Raw genomic sequence first — 17490 nt, forward strand, 5'->3', positions numbered from 1 at the left:
GTGCCTCTATATTTACAGATCCAGTACATTCCAATCCCACCGTAGCAGGCACAGTCAAGTAGTAATGACATTTACAGGAAGATGGGCCGGAGCATGGAGAGGCTGTCGAACAACAAACACTGAGTAATCTGACTACAGAGTAATCTGACTACAGCTCCAAATGATTGTATCATTTCAGCCGATTTCAATTCAAAAGATTAAAACATAACTAGCAGTATAAATATTTAGAGAGCAGCTTTAACGTTATGAGAAATACTTGGAATTTGCAGGGTGTTTAAGCCGCGTGGAGACTTTGTTGTAATAAAGAGTGATATTATGTGTGTGAAGTATTTGGGTTCACCAGCTTCTCCGTGCTCAGGGCTCTGCAAGCCAGAGGGAGCCTGTCCTGCGCGGACGAGCCCCTTCTGGACACATTTCACAACAACACTAGCTGAGCAAGACGGGAGGAAGTCAGCATTACAGTGACTGTGAGGGAAAGAAAAGGAGAGAAAGAGCTGGAACAAGGAGGAACAAAAGGGGGTGGTTGTGATGGACGTGGAGTAAAAAGGGACATTTTGAGCAAAGGCTGGCGCTTGGGAAGGAGGGGCAGGCAGACACGGGTTGAACACGCTGCACACATCATAGCCCTGGCCTGTGTTTCCCATAGATACACAGCAGCAGGCAGGGGAGCAACTCACTGCCACCAGTGAGTGAAACAAAGGCATCAGCCTGTAACAGTTTACAGGCGGCCTTCACTGCAAACGGCTGATAAAGTACAAAACAGATGGATTTAGGTCACATTCCAAATATGTTTTGAAGCGTGTGTATGTTTTCTGCTCGCCCCATGCCTTTCTGTATGTATCTACGGCCATCATAGTGCAAACATCATGTGTGTCGTGCTAAAGAAACAAACATGATCAGAGCACTACGCTGGTTTAGCGAAACTAGAGCGGTCTAAAATATCAGGCACATTTTTAAACGTCTCCTTTTCACAACCGTTCAAGTTTTGCTACGATATATCTGGCAGCACCAAAATCAGCCTCCGTGGTCAAACTCTTGGTCGCCAAGAAACCAGCGGCCTTTTTTTTTTTTTTGTAATGGAAGGCATATTTTATATCAAGAGAAATAACTACAGATAGAAAAAGAGATATGTCCGTGGAAAGGCGCCATGGTATAATACGATGAAATAAAAGAGTCTGTCCTTTCGCCCTTTTCCTCCCAAAAAACAGGAACATAACCAGCACTAAAGGTAGAAGAAAGCGATGAAATGTTAGCTGCAAACACCCGCACAGGGCTGCAGGACTCTCACGTTGTAGTCGTCTGAGGAGAGGCAGTGGGAAGCGCTTTTCAACAAGATAAGGACATCAGAGAGCTTCGCTGGCATGCTGAAGGCATTTCTTTTGGAGCAGAAGGGTTGTTTCCTAGTAAATGTTTTCTGATTTTGTGGGGGGTTCTTCTGGGGGCTGACTTGAAGCACTCATGGGCCGTCAGAAGCTCTCGGGCTCCTCCAGGAGGCAGGGCTGGGTGGACAGAGGCACGAGGGACGGGGACAGGCTCCGGAGGCCCACCCCGGAGCGAAAGCTGAGGTCCGGGGCGGGGAGTAAGGGCTTGAGGATGCTGACGAGGCAGAAGGCAGAGCCGCTGTTGGGGATGAAGTTGACCTTGTTCCGGTCGGGACACAAGAAGGGAGGGATGTTCTGCAAAGGTTTGGTTCTGTAAACACACGCAGAGACACAGTTAGCCTTCATTCAAGTGTACTGACACAAGTTAGTACGTGTTCGCTAACAGCTTGTTCATTTCGTTTTGTTTACTTACAACGTGTCCTCGGACACTCTGACTTTCTCGCAGCCCTCTGGAGGTTCTCTCTTGAACATGTAGCTGTTGTTGGGTCTGGGAGAGGCGGCGTATTTAGGCAGCGGGGAGCAGGGGCCCAGCTCTGAGGACAGACACAGAGGGGAGAGTGGAGGTCAAAGGTCGCGGTCAGCAGCAGATCGTGCTCAAAGAGACTTTGGCACGGCATGTGTACAATAAGGTACTATGTGGTGTGTGTTAGTCACCTTTGTCCTCGTAGGGGCTGCCTCCACCCATGTCATTGAGGACGGTGAGGTAGGAGGGCGAGATGGAGTCGGGTCGGCTACTGCTATTGCTATGGTTACCACTCAGACCGCCCCCTGAGGGAGTCTGTGTGTCTATGCTGCGGGTGCTGCTGCTGCGCTGTGGGGGGACGGGTGGGGGTGCACGGTGCCCATCTGGGACATCCTGCGGCTGTCGTACAAACACACACACACACACACGCACAAATGAGGTCACAATAACAACGTTGCACCGGGGGCTTAATCCCCGGACAGCGGTGGTGTGTGAGTCCTTAAAGAACCTCGCACGTTAATTACTTCAGGAGGGAGGAAACATTGAATAGTACATTTTTAACCCCCAATCACTCACAACAATGGTCTCGTCCTTTTCAGGCGTGTCTCGGATGATGATGCGTTCGATCTCCTGGTTGAGGCCCTCCACGCTGTTGCGGAAACGAGGGGCTGATGACTTGGATATAGGGATGGGTATCAGAATGGTCTTGGGCATAGGTGACTGCAAAACACACAAACACACACATGGCTGCAGTTAATATAGATTCTGCACCTGTTTACAGATGTTGCTGTGAGCACTTTGACTTTCATTTAGTTGCAGTGAGCAGGAAACTGCAGCCACACACAGGAAACATGTGAATATATGCTTCATATTTCTGGCATTGTTGCTGAGCACACACAAGATAACATACAATAGCAACATAAGTATATATAAATCATAAATATTGGAAAGTCTCACAATCAGGATACTTTAACTAAACGGTGCATTCAGGGACAGGGAACAATGCGCTATGACAATTAACAGCTTCCCCCACACACTGACAAAATAGACAGGCAGCTTGATGCCTTTCCAAAAATCAAGTTTCTACCTATTTTTATAATTAAAATGTCATCCTCTTATCACTCTTTAGCACACGGACAGAAATGGAACTTGGCATGTTTCTGTAAGAATCTGATGAATCTCTTTGCTTTTCTCTCCTGCAGCAGAAAATAAATAAAACATTTGAACACAAAAAAAGATAGACGAGCAATAATTAAAGTTACTTTCTTTTTGCAATCAATAGATGGCACGTTTGTCATCTTTATGTTGCTTTGGCAGTGTGTTCCTGTGGCTCTTTGTGTCACTTAATGAGCTTGTCAAAGGTATTGTGAGAAAAGTTGCGTGATAACTCAGCCAGACCTCCTTTCTCTTTGTCTCATGAGGAGGTCCAGAAAGCAGGACAGCTGCACTCCAGCACACTCCACAGGGAGCATAAGACCGGTCCTGCCGCTGTCACCGACACAGCAACGTGACAGGAGTGTGTGTGTGTGTGTGTGTGTGTGTGAGTGTCTGCTGTATCAGAGGAACCCAATTTAGCTGACTTTTCATAGACCAGAGGCTGTTAAAAACCCCACGTTACATTTCAAATTAACAGGAGACACACGGCAGAGCCAAACAGGGACATGAGGAAAGTGGGACGTCCTCTAAATTCTCTAAGAGCCAACCTAGTTCCTCTGAGACAGAGTGACACACACACACACACACACACACACACACACACACAGTCTCTATTGATTACCTGCGACTGGATGATGGTATGGCTGCCATTGAACGGGGACTTGCGGTCTTTGTCCCTCCGATGCCGGCTGCTGCGTTTGCTGCGCTGAAGCTGCTGACGCAATTTGGCAATCTGGAGAGTTTCACAGACAAACAGACACTGTAATGCAGACATATAGATGTATCCAGCTATATCTGGTTAATGGAGTCAGAACCGCTGCACAATGCTTCACAAAAACATATTTACAACACAAAAGAGAGTTTCTGTCCACATGTTTATTTGGGCTTTGAAATGAGGGAAGAAACTGACCTCCTTGAGCTGGTCGGTGCTCCCACAGGAGGCCGAGCGTTTGTGAGAGCCCCTCCTCCTCTCATCTGCCCAGGCCCTGGGGGTCTGACACACACACACACACACTGGTTAGAGCTAAATATCAAGCATACAAGCACCAAACACTAAATTCCGAGACACGTGAGGAAAAATGTAACAGGAAAAGGAGACCTGGATTCAATAATCATTCATGAATAATGCAAATAATCCACCGTTTTTGTTTGGAGTCCTGCATGGGAGGGGCTTACTTAAACATACGAGGTCATAACATTCTAAAAAACTCCATTTCTAAAGTGTTTCTGTCATTAAACGTGGCATCATTTTGTGTTATTGGGTTTAAAGTAACAAAACAAAAGTCTGGAGGAACAAGAGACACGTTCATTTTGTTTCTCGGAGCCACCGCTGGCGTTACCCGTGTGATACTGAGTAGTGTTGTCTTGGTGCCTAACATTTAACATATGTGATAGTGAAAGCACTGGGGGTCAGGACACACACAGGGGCCCCAAGATAAATACAAGGGGTCACAAGATCACGGCAGAAACAGCCTTCTTACCGAGTCACTTCAGATTTTAACATGATCAACAATATACGCAGTGAGGTGCAGACGAGGATTCTCTTAAAACACTGGAGCGCAACGAAGAATGAGAATAAGAGTAAACACAATATTAACTCTTCTAAAGTGCTAATATGCAAATATAACAGATGAAAAACACATTGAATATCTCAATGTATTTGTACATTTTCAGAAATGACTTGATGAGATGGAGAAGTTTTAACAGTGACAATGAGATGCTGCGTAGAAACATATATAACGTATGCTCATTTAAAAAGGCCGCTTGTTTCTTGTTAAATACACAGAACTTTCCCGTCTTCAGGCCTCTAAAGGTGTTGAATGAAACAATCTAAGAAGTGAATCTGCTCATAACTTCTGAGGTCATAATGACTTTCTGTTAAAGAAACATCTCCCCCCAGCTTCTGTTTGACCCGAGTCTGCTTCAAAGTCAGTGTGTGAGTGATAGTCAGAGGCAGCGCAGCGTGATGATGCAACCGTCTGCAATCTCTCTTCACCTCTTTGCATTGATTGCCTGCAGCTTCATAAACACACATACATCTTGCAAGCATTCAGTATAGTTTGTGTGAAGCAAGAACACACACACACACACACACACACACACACACACACACGAGGATAAATCTAGTGCTAATTAGCATATGTTAGCATATGTTACTATTAGCACGTTAGCATTGCAATTGTTAGGATGTCAACATGCTAACGTTAGCATTTAGTTTAAAGCACCTTGTGCCTAAATACATCCCCGTAGAGCCGTTACTGTGGCTTATTTAATATTTAGTGACATTTGTTATGATTACAGTTTATATAGTATATAATATATCTTTATAATTCTTTATTTTTCTCCAAAAACACTTTATTATCAATGCAACCCACTCTAATCCGTGCACCTCACTGGCTCCTTCATTTCTTGAAGCTCAACTTCTGGCAATTTATGATATTAGCACTGATAATATATTATAACACCAAATATTAGGGATGTAATAGTATACTATACAAATTATGGGTCAACTAATTGACAGATCTGTAAAAGTGAGTTTCTCCGCAAAGAAGCAAGCCAAAGCAGAACTTTAAATCATTAAAAACATGTTTGCAACAGTATATCATTAGAGGTAATCAATAAGCCCTTTCTCTGCACATACATTTGAATTATTTAAATCCTATTTGTTTGATTTTATCCTATGCATATCAACAAGTCATGCACCACACTAGCAGACATAGACCCCCCACAGCACTCACCTGCGTCGCTTTGTCCCTCATGTAGGGAGATTGTTGGTGCTGGCTGTCGTCCTGAGGCCAGGGACCTGTCAGGTGAGAGCCAGCGAGCGCGCCCTGTGAGGGCCACAGCTGGACGCGATGGCGGGAGACCGAGAGTAGAATGAGGAGCCGAGCGCTCAGAGGGAGAGGAAGGGGACGCCAGAGGACGTGGAGGAGAACCACAGGAGGATGTGGGAGGTTAAGGCCACTGATGCAGTCTGAGGAGGAAAGAGAAGGAGGAGTCCAGATGAGTTAGAGCTGCCTGTCGATGTAAACAACTTATTTGTCAACACATGGTAAACACATCAACAAATCAACAGACACACACAGCTGGCCTGCAGGATAAGCTCATGGCTGCTTGCTCTGTCTGTCTAGGATTGTGTGTGTGCATGTGTGTCTATGAGTGTGTGTTGCCAGATTGTTGTTAATCTGTCCCGTAGTGGGCAGAGCGGATATGCCCCCATCTAAGTCTCACACAGCCCCTGGTTAATGGCATTAAAACAGCTTAAAGCAGAGGGGGGGGTGGGGGGGAGGAGGCACTGAGGGCAGTTGCTGGTTCCTGCCCGCCTGAGTCTGATTCAGAACTACAGTAACATGTTTTGCACGGGTGCACGGGAGCAGGGTGCAGGGTGCACGGGATCAGCCAGCGTCAGCATATTCTGATTTCAGATTCAAGTTTTCCATTGTAAAACAAACCTTTACAAATATCCATGTTTTACTCATAAGTGTGTTTTACTACTTATGAGTTCAACTTTTCACCTGAACAAGGACTATTATCTTTCACATGTTACATAGTGTCTCTTTAATTGATCTAATACGTTTATGGACTTCTTATTGGGGAGGAAGGAGGGACACCAGCAAAATAGTGAACAATTATTCTTTCAATTGATCCAAGTTAGAGAATATATACATTGTAAATACTCTGATCATAGGTGTCCATAATTATCCCTATTACGTCTCTTTGTACAATCTAATTCACAATAGGGATTTTCTTTCAGCATAAGATGTTATACTTCATTGTGTTAATAATCCAATTGATGCTAATTGCATGAAACTGCACTGGAATCTGTGATATCAAATTAAAAAAGTAAAACCCTTTTTGTATCAATATTGCTATAAACAGCAGATCAACAATGCAGCATTCATAAAGCCGTACATACACACACACACACACGCACGCAACAGAATCCATATTAATGGATGCAAAGCACCTCGCAGGATAGAGGACGCATTTATTTTTCAGCATCAATGCTCCCACTGAAAAGCTGTCCAATCCTAATAACAACACACACTGTACACGCAGCATGTATCAATACGGATAAACGCAGCATTGACTGGCAGAGCCGGTCCAGGAGCTAAATTTGGCAGGGGCCTTCACCAGCACACATTGTTGCTAGGGAACGGGCCGACTGATCTTCATTAACACACAAACGCACTTGTGTGTGTGTGTGTGTGTGTGTGTGTGTGTGTGTGTGTGTGTGTGTGTGTGTGTGTGTGTAAGTAAACAGGGGTTTTGGCATCAGCAGTCTACAAGCAAAATGCTCAGCCTTCTTTATTTTTACTGCTGCTTTTCCTGTCCGTACACAAATCAGCGACCCACTACATTGTACTTGAGGCAGGCAGCATTAGTAGCACTGGTTGTAGTATACATCCAAGGAGCTGGACTGTTACCACCTGAGGTCACTTTAAACCAGATAAGCTCATAACACAAGACTTCACTCAGCAGCCAGATCAAAAGCGGGAAAGCCAAACTTGCACAGAAAGTAATAAGCACCTGATGTAAATCCTCTATTTTCTCCATTAATTGTTTTTTTATAAAATATCAGAAAATGCAGGAAAATGCAACAATCTACATTTATTAAAGCCCAAATTGATACTTATGTTTTTAATACCAAACCCAAAGATAGTCTGTTCTAATGGAACCAGAAGACTTAACCACACAAAATAAAACATCCATTTATCTTGCAAATTGCTGGGTCGTATATTAATAAAAGCGCTAAAGCAGAGATAATGCTTAAAATACACAATTGTAGACCTAAGAATTATTGACTAGTCAACGCATTAATTTGAATAAATACAATACTTACACTCATGAAAGATCGCTCCCTGAATATCAAATCTCCACGCAATCGCATGTATAATGTAGGCCAATTGTGTTTACTGGGAGACAAGCATGCAACTCCTCCCACACATATCATCCCCATCATCAAAACATACTCCATGCTAGTATACATATAAACTCCAAATGCCAGACGAGCAATAAGCAGGCTCGTTGAGATTAAATATATGTATGAGGAGAAACATGACGTTCCTCACCTGCAGAAATGTGATCAAGCCGCGCTGCATGCGAAGGGGCATGGAGCTCCTCAGCCCCTGTTGATATCTGCCGCTACTCGAAGATGCTACAGAGGCGGTGGGAACACACAGGGCGAAAGGACGACAGTGCAGGCTACTAGTGAGGAAAGCCCTCTTAGATATAAACAGGCAGACATAGAAAAGATACTAAAACGTTTTCGTTGGTATACTAGTGATACAGTAGGTGTCAAAATGGGCGTTGCTGTGTTCGCACCCTGCCTCCTCGTCGTCGTGGATGGATGTTTTTCTCTCCCGGCTGATGCGGCACGACGGCTGAAGCAGCAATCAAAACGCTTTCTGGTCGAAGAAAAATTTGTATAAAAAGAGGAAGAGGCGATGTGCACCTGGCAGAGTTCGTGAAGTGTCGGAAAACGACGGAAAAAATAACAGAATGACAGAAAATACAGAAGGGATAGAAAGAAGAAGGCGGTGATGCTGGGCTAGCCTCGGTTGACACGACGGGTGAGGGACCAGTGTGAAGCACGGTGGAATAAACACCAACACTTCCGGTTGTTGTTTTCAAAGTAAAATTTCTGCTCTGTCGACTCTTCTATTTAATTACTAAGAAGAGTTTTCAACTCTGTGGGTTTGGAAATTGCTTTACACATTATGAGGGCTTAAAGGCGGGTCCTGGTACATTATCTGATGATAAAGCTCTAGGTTGCAGTGTTCAAATGTGTTCAAATCTAGTAGGCCATTGGGCATTATTCCAATTGTGTTTTTATATTTACCTTATATGTTAATGAAATTATAACAACAATCTCGGGCAAGACAGGAGAGGGGAGAATTAGGGGCCGAGCCCAGTAGTAAAAAAAAAACCCACAAAACAATTGAAAAACACTATACATTATACATATATTAAATATTTATTTTAATCAAGTCAGTCCTCTTCCGGTTTTGTCCTGGCTCCCTGTAGCTGGCTTGACGCTGGAGCAGAGCTCTGACGTAGCGTACCAACGCTGCGCAGCTCGTGCTGATGCTGCAGTTGCTAGGGCGCGTGGAGCAGACGGCGGAGAGGAGAAGTGAGGTAAACAAGTAGAGGAGAGGAAATGTCTCCCTCGTGTGTCGACTTTAGCAATTTCTGGCGAGTCTGAGAGACTTGTTTTATGTGACATATATGTTCTATGTCGTCTCAAACATGGAGGAATAGAACTGTACAGCTGTGGTTCTGCCATCGTCTGATGTATGCTATGCTAAAGCTAACAAGGCTCACAGAATGGTACCTAACAAGGGTTGTCTTACCCTTTCGTGGGGATAATACAATTTGAACTCCTACTTTACATAGCATACCTACTTCAAATGTCAGTCATTAAAATGCACACCTGAGGAAAATAGAAATAAGCTACCAGTGAGTTTTTAGAGGAATACTGCAACATTTTGAAAAAACCTCTATTGGAAGCACTAATCTCTTTTACTTCTGACATTTTCGCTGTTATAGTACTTTCAAAATAAAAGGCCTGTAACCCAAACAAGACATCTCCTTAACAGATATAACCAACAATTATTTCATACATTTATTATGTTTTTTTTCTTCCATATTGACTTGAAAATGTTTACAGAAACTGTACCGAGCAGATGCATAGCAATGGAATCAAAGGCCATGTCCATTGAATGCAAAACAGAATTCCATAAAAACAATGCAAATATCGATGCAATACACATACATGTTTTTTTCATAAAATTACAGATTACAAAAACATAAATGAGATCTCTTCATATGCCCTTGAAGCAGCGCTGAAAGAACAGAATGAGTACAATGACATTTCAGCACGCCTGTACAGCGCTAGGCCCCAACAATTCTAATGCTTGCTGACGTAAAGAAACACAAAACGTGCACACTCGCACACACTGAATCAGTCATTCGAACATCGAGGGATGAGACAACAAGAAGCAGAAATAATATCCAGCGTGCTTCAGAGGGGTTTGGTTTCTTTTAGACTAGTTTCTGATTTCAAACAGTTCAAAGAGCAGAATCTGGGCTTTCTAGTGTTTCTGGTCTTTCAGTCGCATAAGGACAGTCCCCTGTGAGGTGAGGTGATAGTGGTACAGTGATTGAGTTGGCCACTGTAACAGATCTCTCCATAGATTTGATTCTGGTGATTGTAGTGTTAAAAGACCCCAGAGTTTGAGCCATTCCTGGTGTAATTGTGCAAGCAGAGGAGTTCCATGAAAACCCACCTTTCCAGTCAGCTGGGATTGATTGTTCGTGTTTGTGCCCCCCTAAATTAGTCCAGAGAAGAAGGAAAGAGAGGAGGATTGTCATCCATTTTTTCCTCTCGAGTCAGGGGGTGGATAGTGTAAGGTGGATTGTTTACAAAACGATTGTGACAATTCATAAGTGCAACAGAGATTAACATATCAAAAATAATGACGGGATAAAACGATGAACAAATGGAAGCGATAAAAACATTGAAAGCATCAAAACCTAAATCCTATTGCACAATTAAAAAGTATGATACAAAAAATGGATACGTAGTCGAAAAAGACTCAAATTGGTATTGCATACAAATCAAGGAAATACATTTGTTTCTTTATAGTAGTTCTGTCTTTTAAGACAGTCAATTCTTTTACAGAGCCTACTCTCAAACATTGCTTGATACAGCAAAGTACGTGAAAGAACGCTCAGTGTTGATTGTTTTTCATCGCCTTTTTAAGTTTAGAGACCACTTCTTGTTGTGGTCGCAACAGACAGGACTTCTAAACACTGATTTAAGTCGGTTCAAAGTGCACATAGAAAGAAAGAAATCCATTTAAAACATTGCTGTGCTCATGAGGATGAAACATGGGGAAAGAAATAAACGACAAAGGGAGATTAATAAAAATGCGGGAACAGAAGCAGAATGCTGCATAGCTGGATTCCATTTAAAGCAATGCCATCATCAGAAAGACACACAGGAGTGAGACAGACCTAATTACTGTACACGATCAGACTGTTTGTTCACAAGACACTCCATAGCTTCCTCTTGCTGATTTAGAGCAGAGAGCTCAACAGACAGAAACCAAACGCTCTCTGGGTTTTTTTTCTTCTTTCAATCTTGTTAAGAGAGCCCGTGTTCACACATGCGTGTCGCTGGGCTCGCTGGCCAAGCTCCCCCCCCGCAGGTAGATGGCCGAACTGGACTTGGGCCGGTTCTGACTGTGACTTCGACCACGGGAGGACCCGTTGTTGTTGACCTCCGGTCCCCTGGTGTCTGTGGAGATGACCCATGTGGTGGGTCGCCACTTCTTCAGGGAATAAGGCGTTTTGACGCGCTTCTTGATTTTCTCTCCTGTCCCGAAGGCTCCGTCTGCCTGTACCAAGCCCTCCCCTGGAAAACAGGAAGGAACACTGATCAGTACCTTGTGGCAACTTTTTATACCAATGACATGAAACATCTTCGATACCCGTCTCCTGAAGGTGGCCATGTAAGACTGTGTGTCCTTAAAAGGTTGCTTTAGCATAACCCTTTATTAAAAGGGCACTCGGGCACTTCAGTATAACGCTAAAGTTGGGGAACTATTATTAAAGAAAATTCATATTAAAAATAGACTGGTCAAAATCGAAGCAGCAGAGGCCGAGATATCCTGACTTATAGTCCCGAGTAACACTCGATCCTACATTTCCCATAATGCAACCAATATAGTTTCATTAGACCCTTCCTGCCTGGTAAATTACCATCTCTTTCCAACTCCATGCCCCAGGATGTAACTAGCTCTGCAATGACTCAGAATGATTAACAGATTGTTTATGAAATGTTTTATGCACAAATAGATGAAAATGCCGTTTCACCCTCTCAAATATGGAGATTTTCTGTTTTTAATATATTAAAGTGACTATCTTTGGGTTTTGGACTGAAACCAGACAAGCCAAATTAACTTTATGTGTACATTTGGTGTAGTGTCCTTTTAAGGTTACATAGTTCATAATAGGTCTATTCAACCATTAATTGTAAGGTAATTCAGCAATAGAGTACTTAAATTATTAGTCAATTGGGTTCGTTGGTCAACTAAAAATGTATTAATTATTTTAATAATCAACCAAATCATAAAGTAATTTATCAAATAAAAATGCCAAACATTTGTAGATGTTTCATGGTTTTACCAACGTGAGGATTTGCATCTTATAGAAGTTTAAACTGAAATACTTTAAAGGATAAATCTATATGTTTGTTATTGTCAACAAATTCCAGATTCAAACCAACAATGAATGTATCCTGACAAGTCGTGTGTGTCAACGCCTGATATTATCTTCTTCCTCTGTATTATAGAGCTCTTGTCCACAAACTATTGAACACACATCAGTGAGCCGAGAGTTGAGTTGAGAAGGATCTTTGTGTGTAACGTTACCTAGTGAGCCCAGATCCTGTGTAGTGAAGGACAGGTCCAGGGAGTTCGGTCTCTCAGGCCTGCGGGCTCTGGGCTGCCTGAGCAGGGCCTCCCCTCTCATGATGACCGGAGCCTGCCCCTGAGGGACAGTGATGCCAGATCCGGACCCCGAGCTTTCTCCTGGGGGCCCCGTGGTTTCCCTGCTTCCTCCTTCCCCGCTTCCCTCATCCTCGCCTCCATCACTCTCTCCTCCGCTCTCCCCATCCCCCTGGCCGTGGCCAGTGTTGCTGTTGTTGTTGTTCGTGTTGGGACGTGCCGAGCGGAGAGCTGCGACGCTCGACGACGTGTCTCTCGGATCGGGCTGCTCTCGCTCGCGGCTCAGAAGCGGCTCGTGTTCGTCGGGGCTGGCTGTGATGACGCCGAGGCTCAGACGGCTATCGTCTGACCTCAGGGCTCCGGAGCCGTTCTGATTTATGCTGAAACCTGTCGCTCCACCTGTAGCTATGGACGAGATCCCAGCACCGGCGTGACCGTTAACGGCGCCGTTTACGCTCCCATTGACATGCGTGTCTCGTAGAGCAGGTGTGTTGTTTGTGCCTGCACCCCGGTGAGCCTCCACAGTTGTGTTTGTGCCTGTTACTGCACCAATGTTCATCTTTGTTCCCTCCACCTGCCGCAGGTTGGACTTCCCCGAGCGACCAAACTTGAATCTAAGTGATGACGATGACGACTCCTTCTTGGTGGGCTTGGTGCGCAGTGGCAGACTGGACGGCCTCTTGGGCAAGTTCTGCTGCTTGGGCAAGGGGAAGATGGTGGTGGGCATGGGGGCAGCGGGGTCTGACGTGCCTGCTGCCTCACTAGCCATCTTGATGAGGGGGTAAAGGAGGCTGGAGCTGCCGGGGCTCAGCGGATCTGGAGAGCAGAACTGCTTCTGGGAGTGCTCCATCAGGTTCTCATCTGAGCTCTCCTTCAGATTCTTGTCTACTTCTTTCGGGTCAAGCTTGGTGGTTTCCAGGTCTTCCTGAGTCAGGTGGGGGCAGACGGGGACTGAGGCGGTCCCTGCAGGTCCCTCAGAGTCAGAGATTATAGTGGTGGTTGTAGTGGAGGCGGAGGGGCTGCCTCTCAGGCCCATGCTGGTGCTGCTGCCCTCTGGGCTGGGCAGGCGGGCGTTGGCTTGCTGCTGGCGCTCCTGGTTGATGGAATTCCTGTTTCTCTCTCCGGTCCCGGTCCCAGCCCCAGTCCGGCCGCTCACAGAGCCAGTGGTGTCAGCCTGTGTGTTCTTTGCAACGCCCTCATGTTCTTCAATGTAAGTGGAGGGGTGGTCTGTATACGGACCAGACTTCGGCGTCATGCGATTTCTGGCAGAAAACATTGAGAGGCAAACAGTTAGAGACAACATTTCAAACAAGTACCGCAATGATGGAGGTACCTGTGTGTTTCTGCGTACCTCTCGTTGTGCAGTGTGGTGGACATGGGGTTGAGCGTGGGGCTGACAGACTTGGAGCGGTCCCATATGAGGAGCAGTTCTGCCAGTCGTTCCTCGGCACACTGTGCTGTGAGTCGGGCCTCTGCGTCCTGGTCCCAACAGTCCTCCATCGTCTCCTTCAAAGAGCGAACCGCCTGCAGGAGACACAGTTTGAACACTTAATTAAAACACTGATCGCTATAGAAACATTTCCTGGATGTTGTTCCCCATCTCTTAAACTGAAAGAAGTGCAAGAAGAAATCATTTAATTTAGGGGGGGGGGGGGGACTCTTATATATTGTGATACATGTCAATATCAGATTCTGGTTGGAATCTGGTTGCACATATAGACAAAACTTTATCAATCTATAAAGGAGATTCATTTTACAAGAAACTAGAATATCTATGTGAAATTATTTTTCTGAACCCGTCTGTATTTTGTTTATTTCCTGTGCCTTCAAAGCCTAATAATAACCAAAACACAAAACAAACAACAAAAATAGTCAGATAATTAAAAATTAAATTGTAACATTGTAGTGACATGTGTTACAATCTGCTGACGGTGTATTATAAATTGGAGCGTGGCTCTGCTCTCACACACACACAAACGTACCAAACTGTTCTCTTTCCAGGCCTCTGGGAATTTGGGCCGTTGCTTCTCCCTGGATACCAGGACCTGCATGTCCTCAAACGTTGGGTGGTTCCCTGCCTCCGCCTGAAAGGCCATCTGGTACTCTGGCACAGACTCTCCTAGAGGTAGGGCAGGAAGAGGAAGGATGAATCTGAGATAGTTTTCATGTAGCAGAAATATTCACTAAACTTTCCTTTTTTGTTTTGGACAAAATTCCAGTCACTCTGATAAATGTATATTTAATGGCTTTCTGGTGTATGTAGTGTGGGAGGAGCTCGTTCTTGTGTCGTTTGTGATAATGCCGGTAAAAACAAACGCAGTTGTGTATGTGGTGACGACTCAAAACAGACAGTCCGTCCGTCCTGTCTGTCTGCGTGTCTTACCAGGGAAAAGGTCGGTACATCTCATGAAGGACTCCCAGTAGATCAGGCCCAGAGCGTACATATCCACCTGCTTCAGGGCCGACTCACAGTCCCTCAGGTTCACAGCCCCCTCCAGGACCTCTGGAGCCATGTAGCGGATCGTCCCCACCTGGCAGACGGAGCATGTGGAAGGAATTAGGAAGGGTGGGGGATGAGAAAAGGTTTGTGATGAAAGATGAGACAGAAAGAAAAAGTAAGACAAGGTGAGGAATGATAATGTTCCAGATGATATGTTTTCTTCTGATGTTTTCTTCTATTGCACTGATAATAAATTATTTAAGCTCTTGAACGCTCACCTCGCTTATAGCAGCGTTTTCCTCCTCGCCGTGACGCGCCGGCCTGTTTCCTGTCAGCTTCATGGACAGGCCGAAATCGATGATGACACACGTGCCGTCAGCCTTGACGAGAACATTCCGACTGTTCAGGTCCCTGTGGGAAACCGCTGGCTTGTACAAGTCTTGATAGATGGAAAAGGAGAAGAGGGAAACAAAGAATGACAAAGAGAGGATCAGAAGAAGACACAAGACGAAGCTTATTCATCTTTCATTAAACATGCAAGTCTGGACGGCACTCCCAAATGTTTTGCTGCAAAGATTCAATGTACTCAGGCAGAGGTATTTTGTGCTGTTTGCAAATGAATGATAACATCCAGAAAATCCTGTCAGATATCTTTCCATTCCCCTCATTAGTCATTGTTCACCAAAGCAAGCTGCACTGTCAATTGAGGGCTAAACCCCCTAATCTAATCTACAACAATGGGATTAAGACCATATGACTGAGTAGCCTCTGCCTGCAGTATCTCACAGTCCAGCAGAGGGTGCAGTGAGGAGCGGTTATCTGCTGCCTTCTATTGACGTGCAGGAGGAGTGGGGGAGGATGACGAGTGTCGCAAAGCCTGAGAGATTCTGCTGTTAACAGCTACGCACAAACACCAGCCCTCTCCCTCTCTCTCTCTCGTCACATCTCCGCTCTGTCCATCACTTTGGACTTGCAGAGAAAGACAACAAAGGAAGATGGACACCCCCCCCCCCCCTCCTTGTCACATGCTTGCACAAACAGAATTACTTCCATTCCTTGACTTCACACACACACTACTGCAAGTGCACTTTCTTCCCCTCTCACTTCTAAGCCTGTTTGATGTGTATCTGTGCTGATGAAGAGGAAGGAGGAGGGCAACCACTGAGGCTGAGATTTGGTGATGTTAAAAAAACCAGCCAAGGCTTAGTTCAGTTGTCACTTCTGCCTCCTAAGACTTCAGATTTCATTGAGCCGCGGGGATATTCACATGTCATCTTTAGCCCTATCTTGCGTCTGCTGTCCTTCCCCTAGTTTGTCCCTCTATTAGTTTTTTTACGCTCTCTGACGTTTTACGCTTGAGGCCAGTCTATAAATACCCATGGCTGAGCATGCAAGCATTGTGCACGTGTGCGTTTGTCAAAATGTAGGGATGCAAGGCGCTCCAAACCAAACAGACCCACGTGGAGCTGCAGTGTGCAGGTCGTAAGAAGCCTAAAGCGCGAGGCAGTGGGACAGGCTAGAGATGGTAATACACACAAACAAACTAAAGCCTTTCTAAAAAGTATAAACTAACACAAAAAGCTTTCCCATTTTCCACCACAATCCTTTGTATATGTTTGTGTTTCAGTAACAGATGAAGCAGCAGCCTTGGAACTTGAGCCTGAGTAAACTGTCAGCAGTTATGTAATTAACTGTGAGTGTGTGTGTCTGTGTGTGTGTGTGTGTGTGTGTGTGAGTGTGTGTGTGTGTGTGTGTGTGCCCTCCAGTTCACCTCCTTTGAAGAGCTCAGTGTGTAGGTACGCCAGGCCGCGGGTGACGGAGTGAGCGAGCCGGCAGCTGCTGACCCAATCGTTGGTCTGGAGGCCCAGGTAGCGACTCAGAGAGCCCTGGGGAGGACATGAGAAGGGGACAGGTGAGGGGACAGGTGAGGAAAGAGGGTGCAGAGGGTGAGGGAGGGATACAAACAGAGAGAAGGTAAACAAGGGAGATTAGACGGAGAAACATAGGGGGCAGATAGAGAGAGTACAGGAACATTTTCAACCACCAGCATCACTTTAAAGATCTGACAGATAAGACGACATACAGAGGAAGAAAAGTCTAAAGAAAAGGGGGGGGGGGGAAACTTGCTCCACTTCAAATACAAGTCAACAAACAGCAAGTAATGTGTGTGTTCAACCATATGCGTAGGCACAGGAGGGCCTGTGGGGACACCCATGTGAAAGATGGATGAGTTAATAAAATGTATGAATGAAATACATCTGTTATACAATACACATAATGTTGCCAGCAGGCAACAACAGGTCAAATCAAGTCAAAATGATAGAAGACAACTGTTGCTGATTAAGCTAGCTAACCTGCGTAACTCCCAACTCAGCTTTACAATCTGTACATTATACGACACCTCTCTACTTAGACCCTTACAGCGGACAAGGAAAACCTCCACTAGCCCGATAAGTGACCTCTCTGCAGTAAATGAGCCCGTCTGGCAGCCTAGACTGAAAGTCATTTTTGATATAAATCTGTGATAGATAAGGCAAT

The 17490-nt window shown here is 45.0% G+C and overlaps 2 protein-coding genes across 2 annotated transcripts in view; both read right to left on the reverse strand.

Annotated features, from left to right (window-relative positions):
- Positions 1 to 1059: 1059 nt before the first annotated feature.
- On the reverse strand, positions 1060 to 8573 carry fam117ba (family with sequence similarity 117 member Ba). The gene is made up of 8 exons (XM_029447280.1): positions 8073 to 8573; positions 5739 to 5974; positions 3911 to 3994; positions 3623 to 3733; positions 2422 to 2565; positions 2037 to 2244; positions 1795 to 1915; positions 1060 to 1692 (listed from the first exon to the last, which is right to left on the reverse strand). Exons 2-8 carry the CDS (start codon positions 5757 to 5759, stop codon positions 1467 to 1469), a joined length of 915 nt encoding a protein of 304 aa, XP_029303140.1. The 5' UTR covers positions 5760 to 5974; positions 8073 to 8573; the 3' UTR covers positions 1060 to 1466.
- Positions 8574 to 9611: 1038 nt separating this feature from the next.
- The window catches only part of LOC115018188 (bone morphogenetic protein receptor type-2-like), a 28100-nt gene continuing 20221 nt past the window's right edge, over positions 9612 to 17490 (reverse strand). The window contains exons 7-13 of the mRNA XM_029447074.1: positions 16724 to 16838; positions 15231 to 15391; positions 14896 to 15043; positions 14495 to 14631; positions 13864 to 14036; positions 12438 to 13774; positions 9612 to 11419 (exon numbers count right to left, since the gene is read on the reverse strand). Coding sequence (XP_029302934.1) covers positions 11166 to 11419; positions 12438 to 13774; positions 13864 to 14036; positions 14495 to 14631; positions 14896 to 15043; positions 15231 to 15391; positions 16724 to 16838 — 2325 coding nt within the window. The 3' untranslated portion in view covers positions 9612 to 11165. The remainder of the gene's footprint in view (positions 11420 to 12437; positions 13775 to 13863; positions 14037 to 14494; positions 14632 to 14895; positions 15044 to 15230; positions 15392 to 16723; positions 16839 to 17490) is intronic.

The sequence above is a fragment of the Cottoperca gobio genome, chromosome 2 (assembly GCF_900634415.1).
Source record: "Cottoperca gobio chromosome 2, fCotGob3.1, whole genome shotgun sequence".
NCBI lineage: Eukaryota > Metazoa > Chordata > Actinopteri > Perciformes > Bovichtidae > Cottoperca > Cottoperca gobio.

Bases quoted from the DNA above. Each gene is read 5' to 3' on its own strand.
- fam117ba (XM_029447280.1), bottom strand. From the start codon at position 5,759: ATGAGGGACAAAGCGACGCAG. The intron at 3,995-5,738 runs GTGAGTGCTGTG...TGTGTGTGTCAG, and splicing joins TGAGGGACAAAGCGACGCAG to ACCCCCAGGGCCTGGGCAGA. The intron at 1,693-1,794 runs GTAAGTAAACAA...GTGTGTTTACAG, and splicing joins AGAGTGTCCGAGGACACGTT to AACCAAACCTTTGCAGAACA.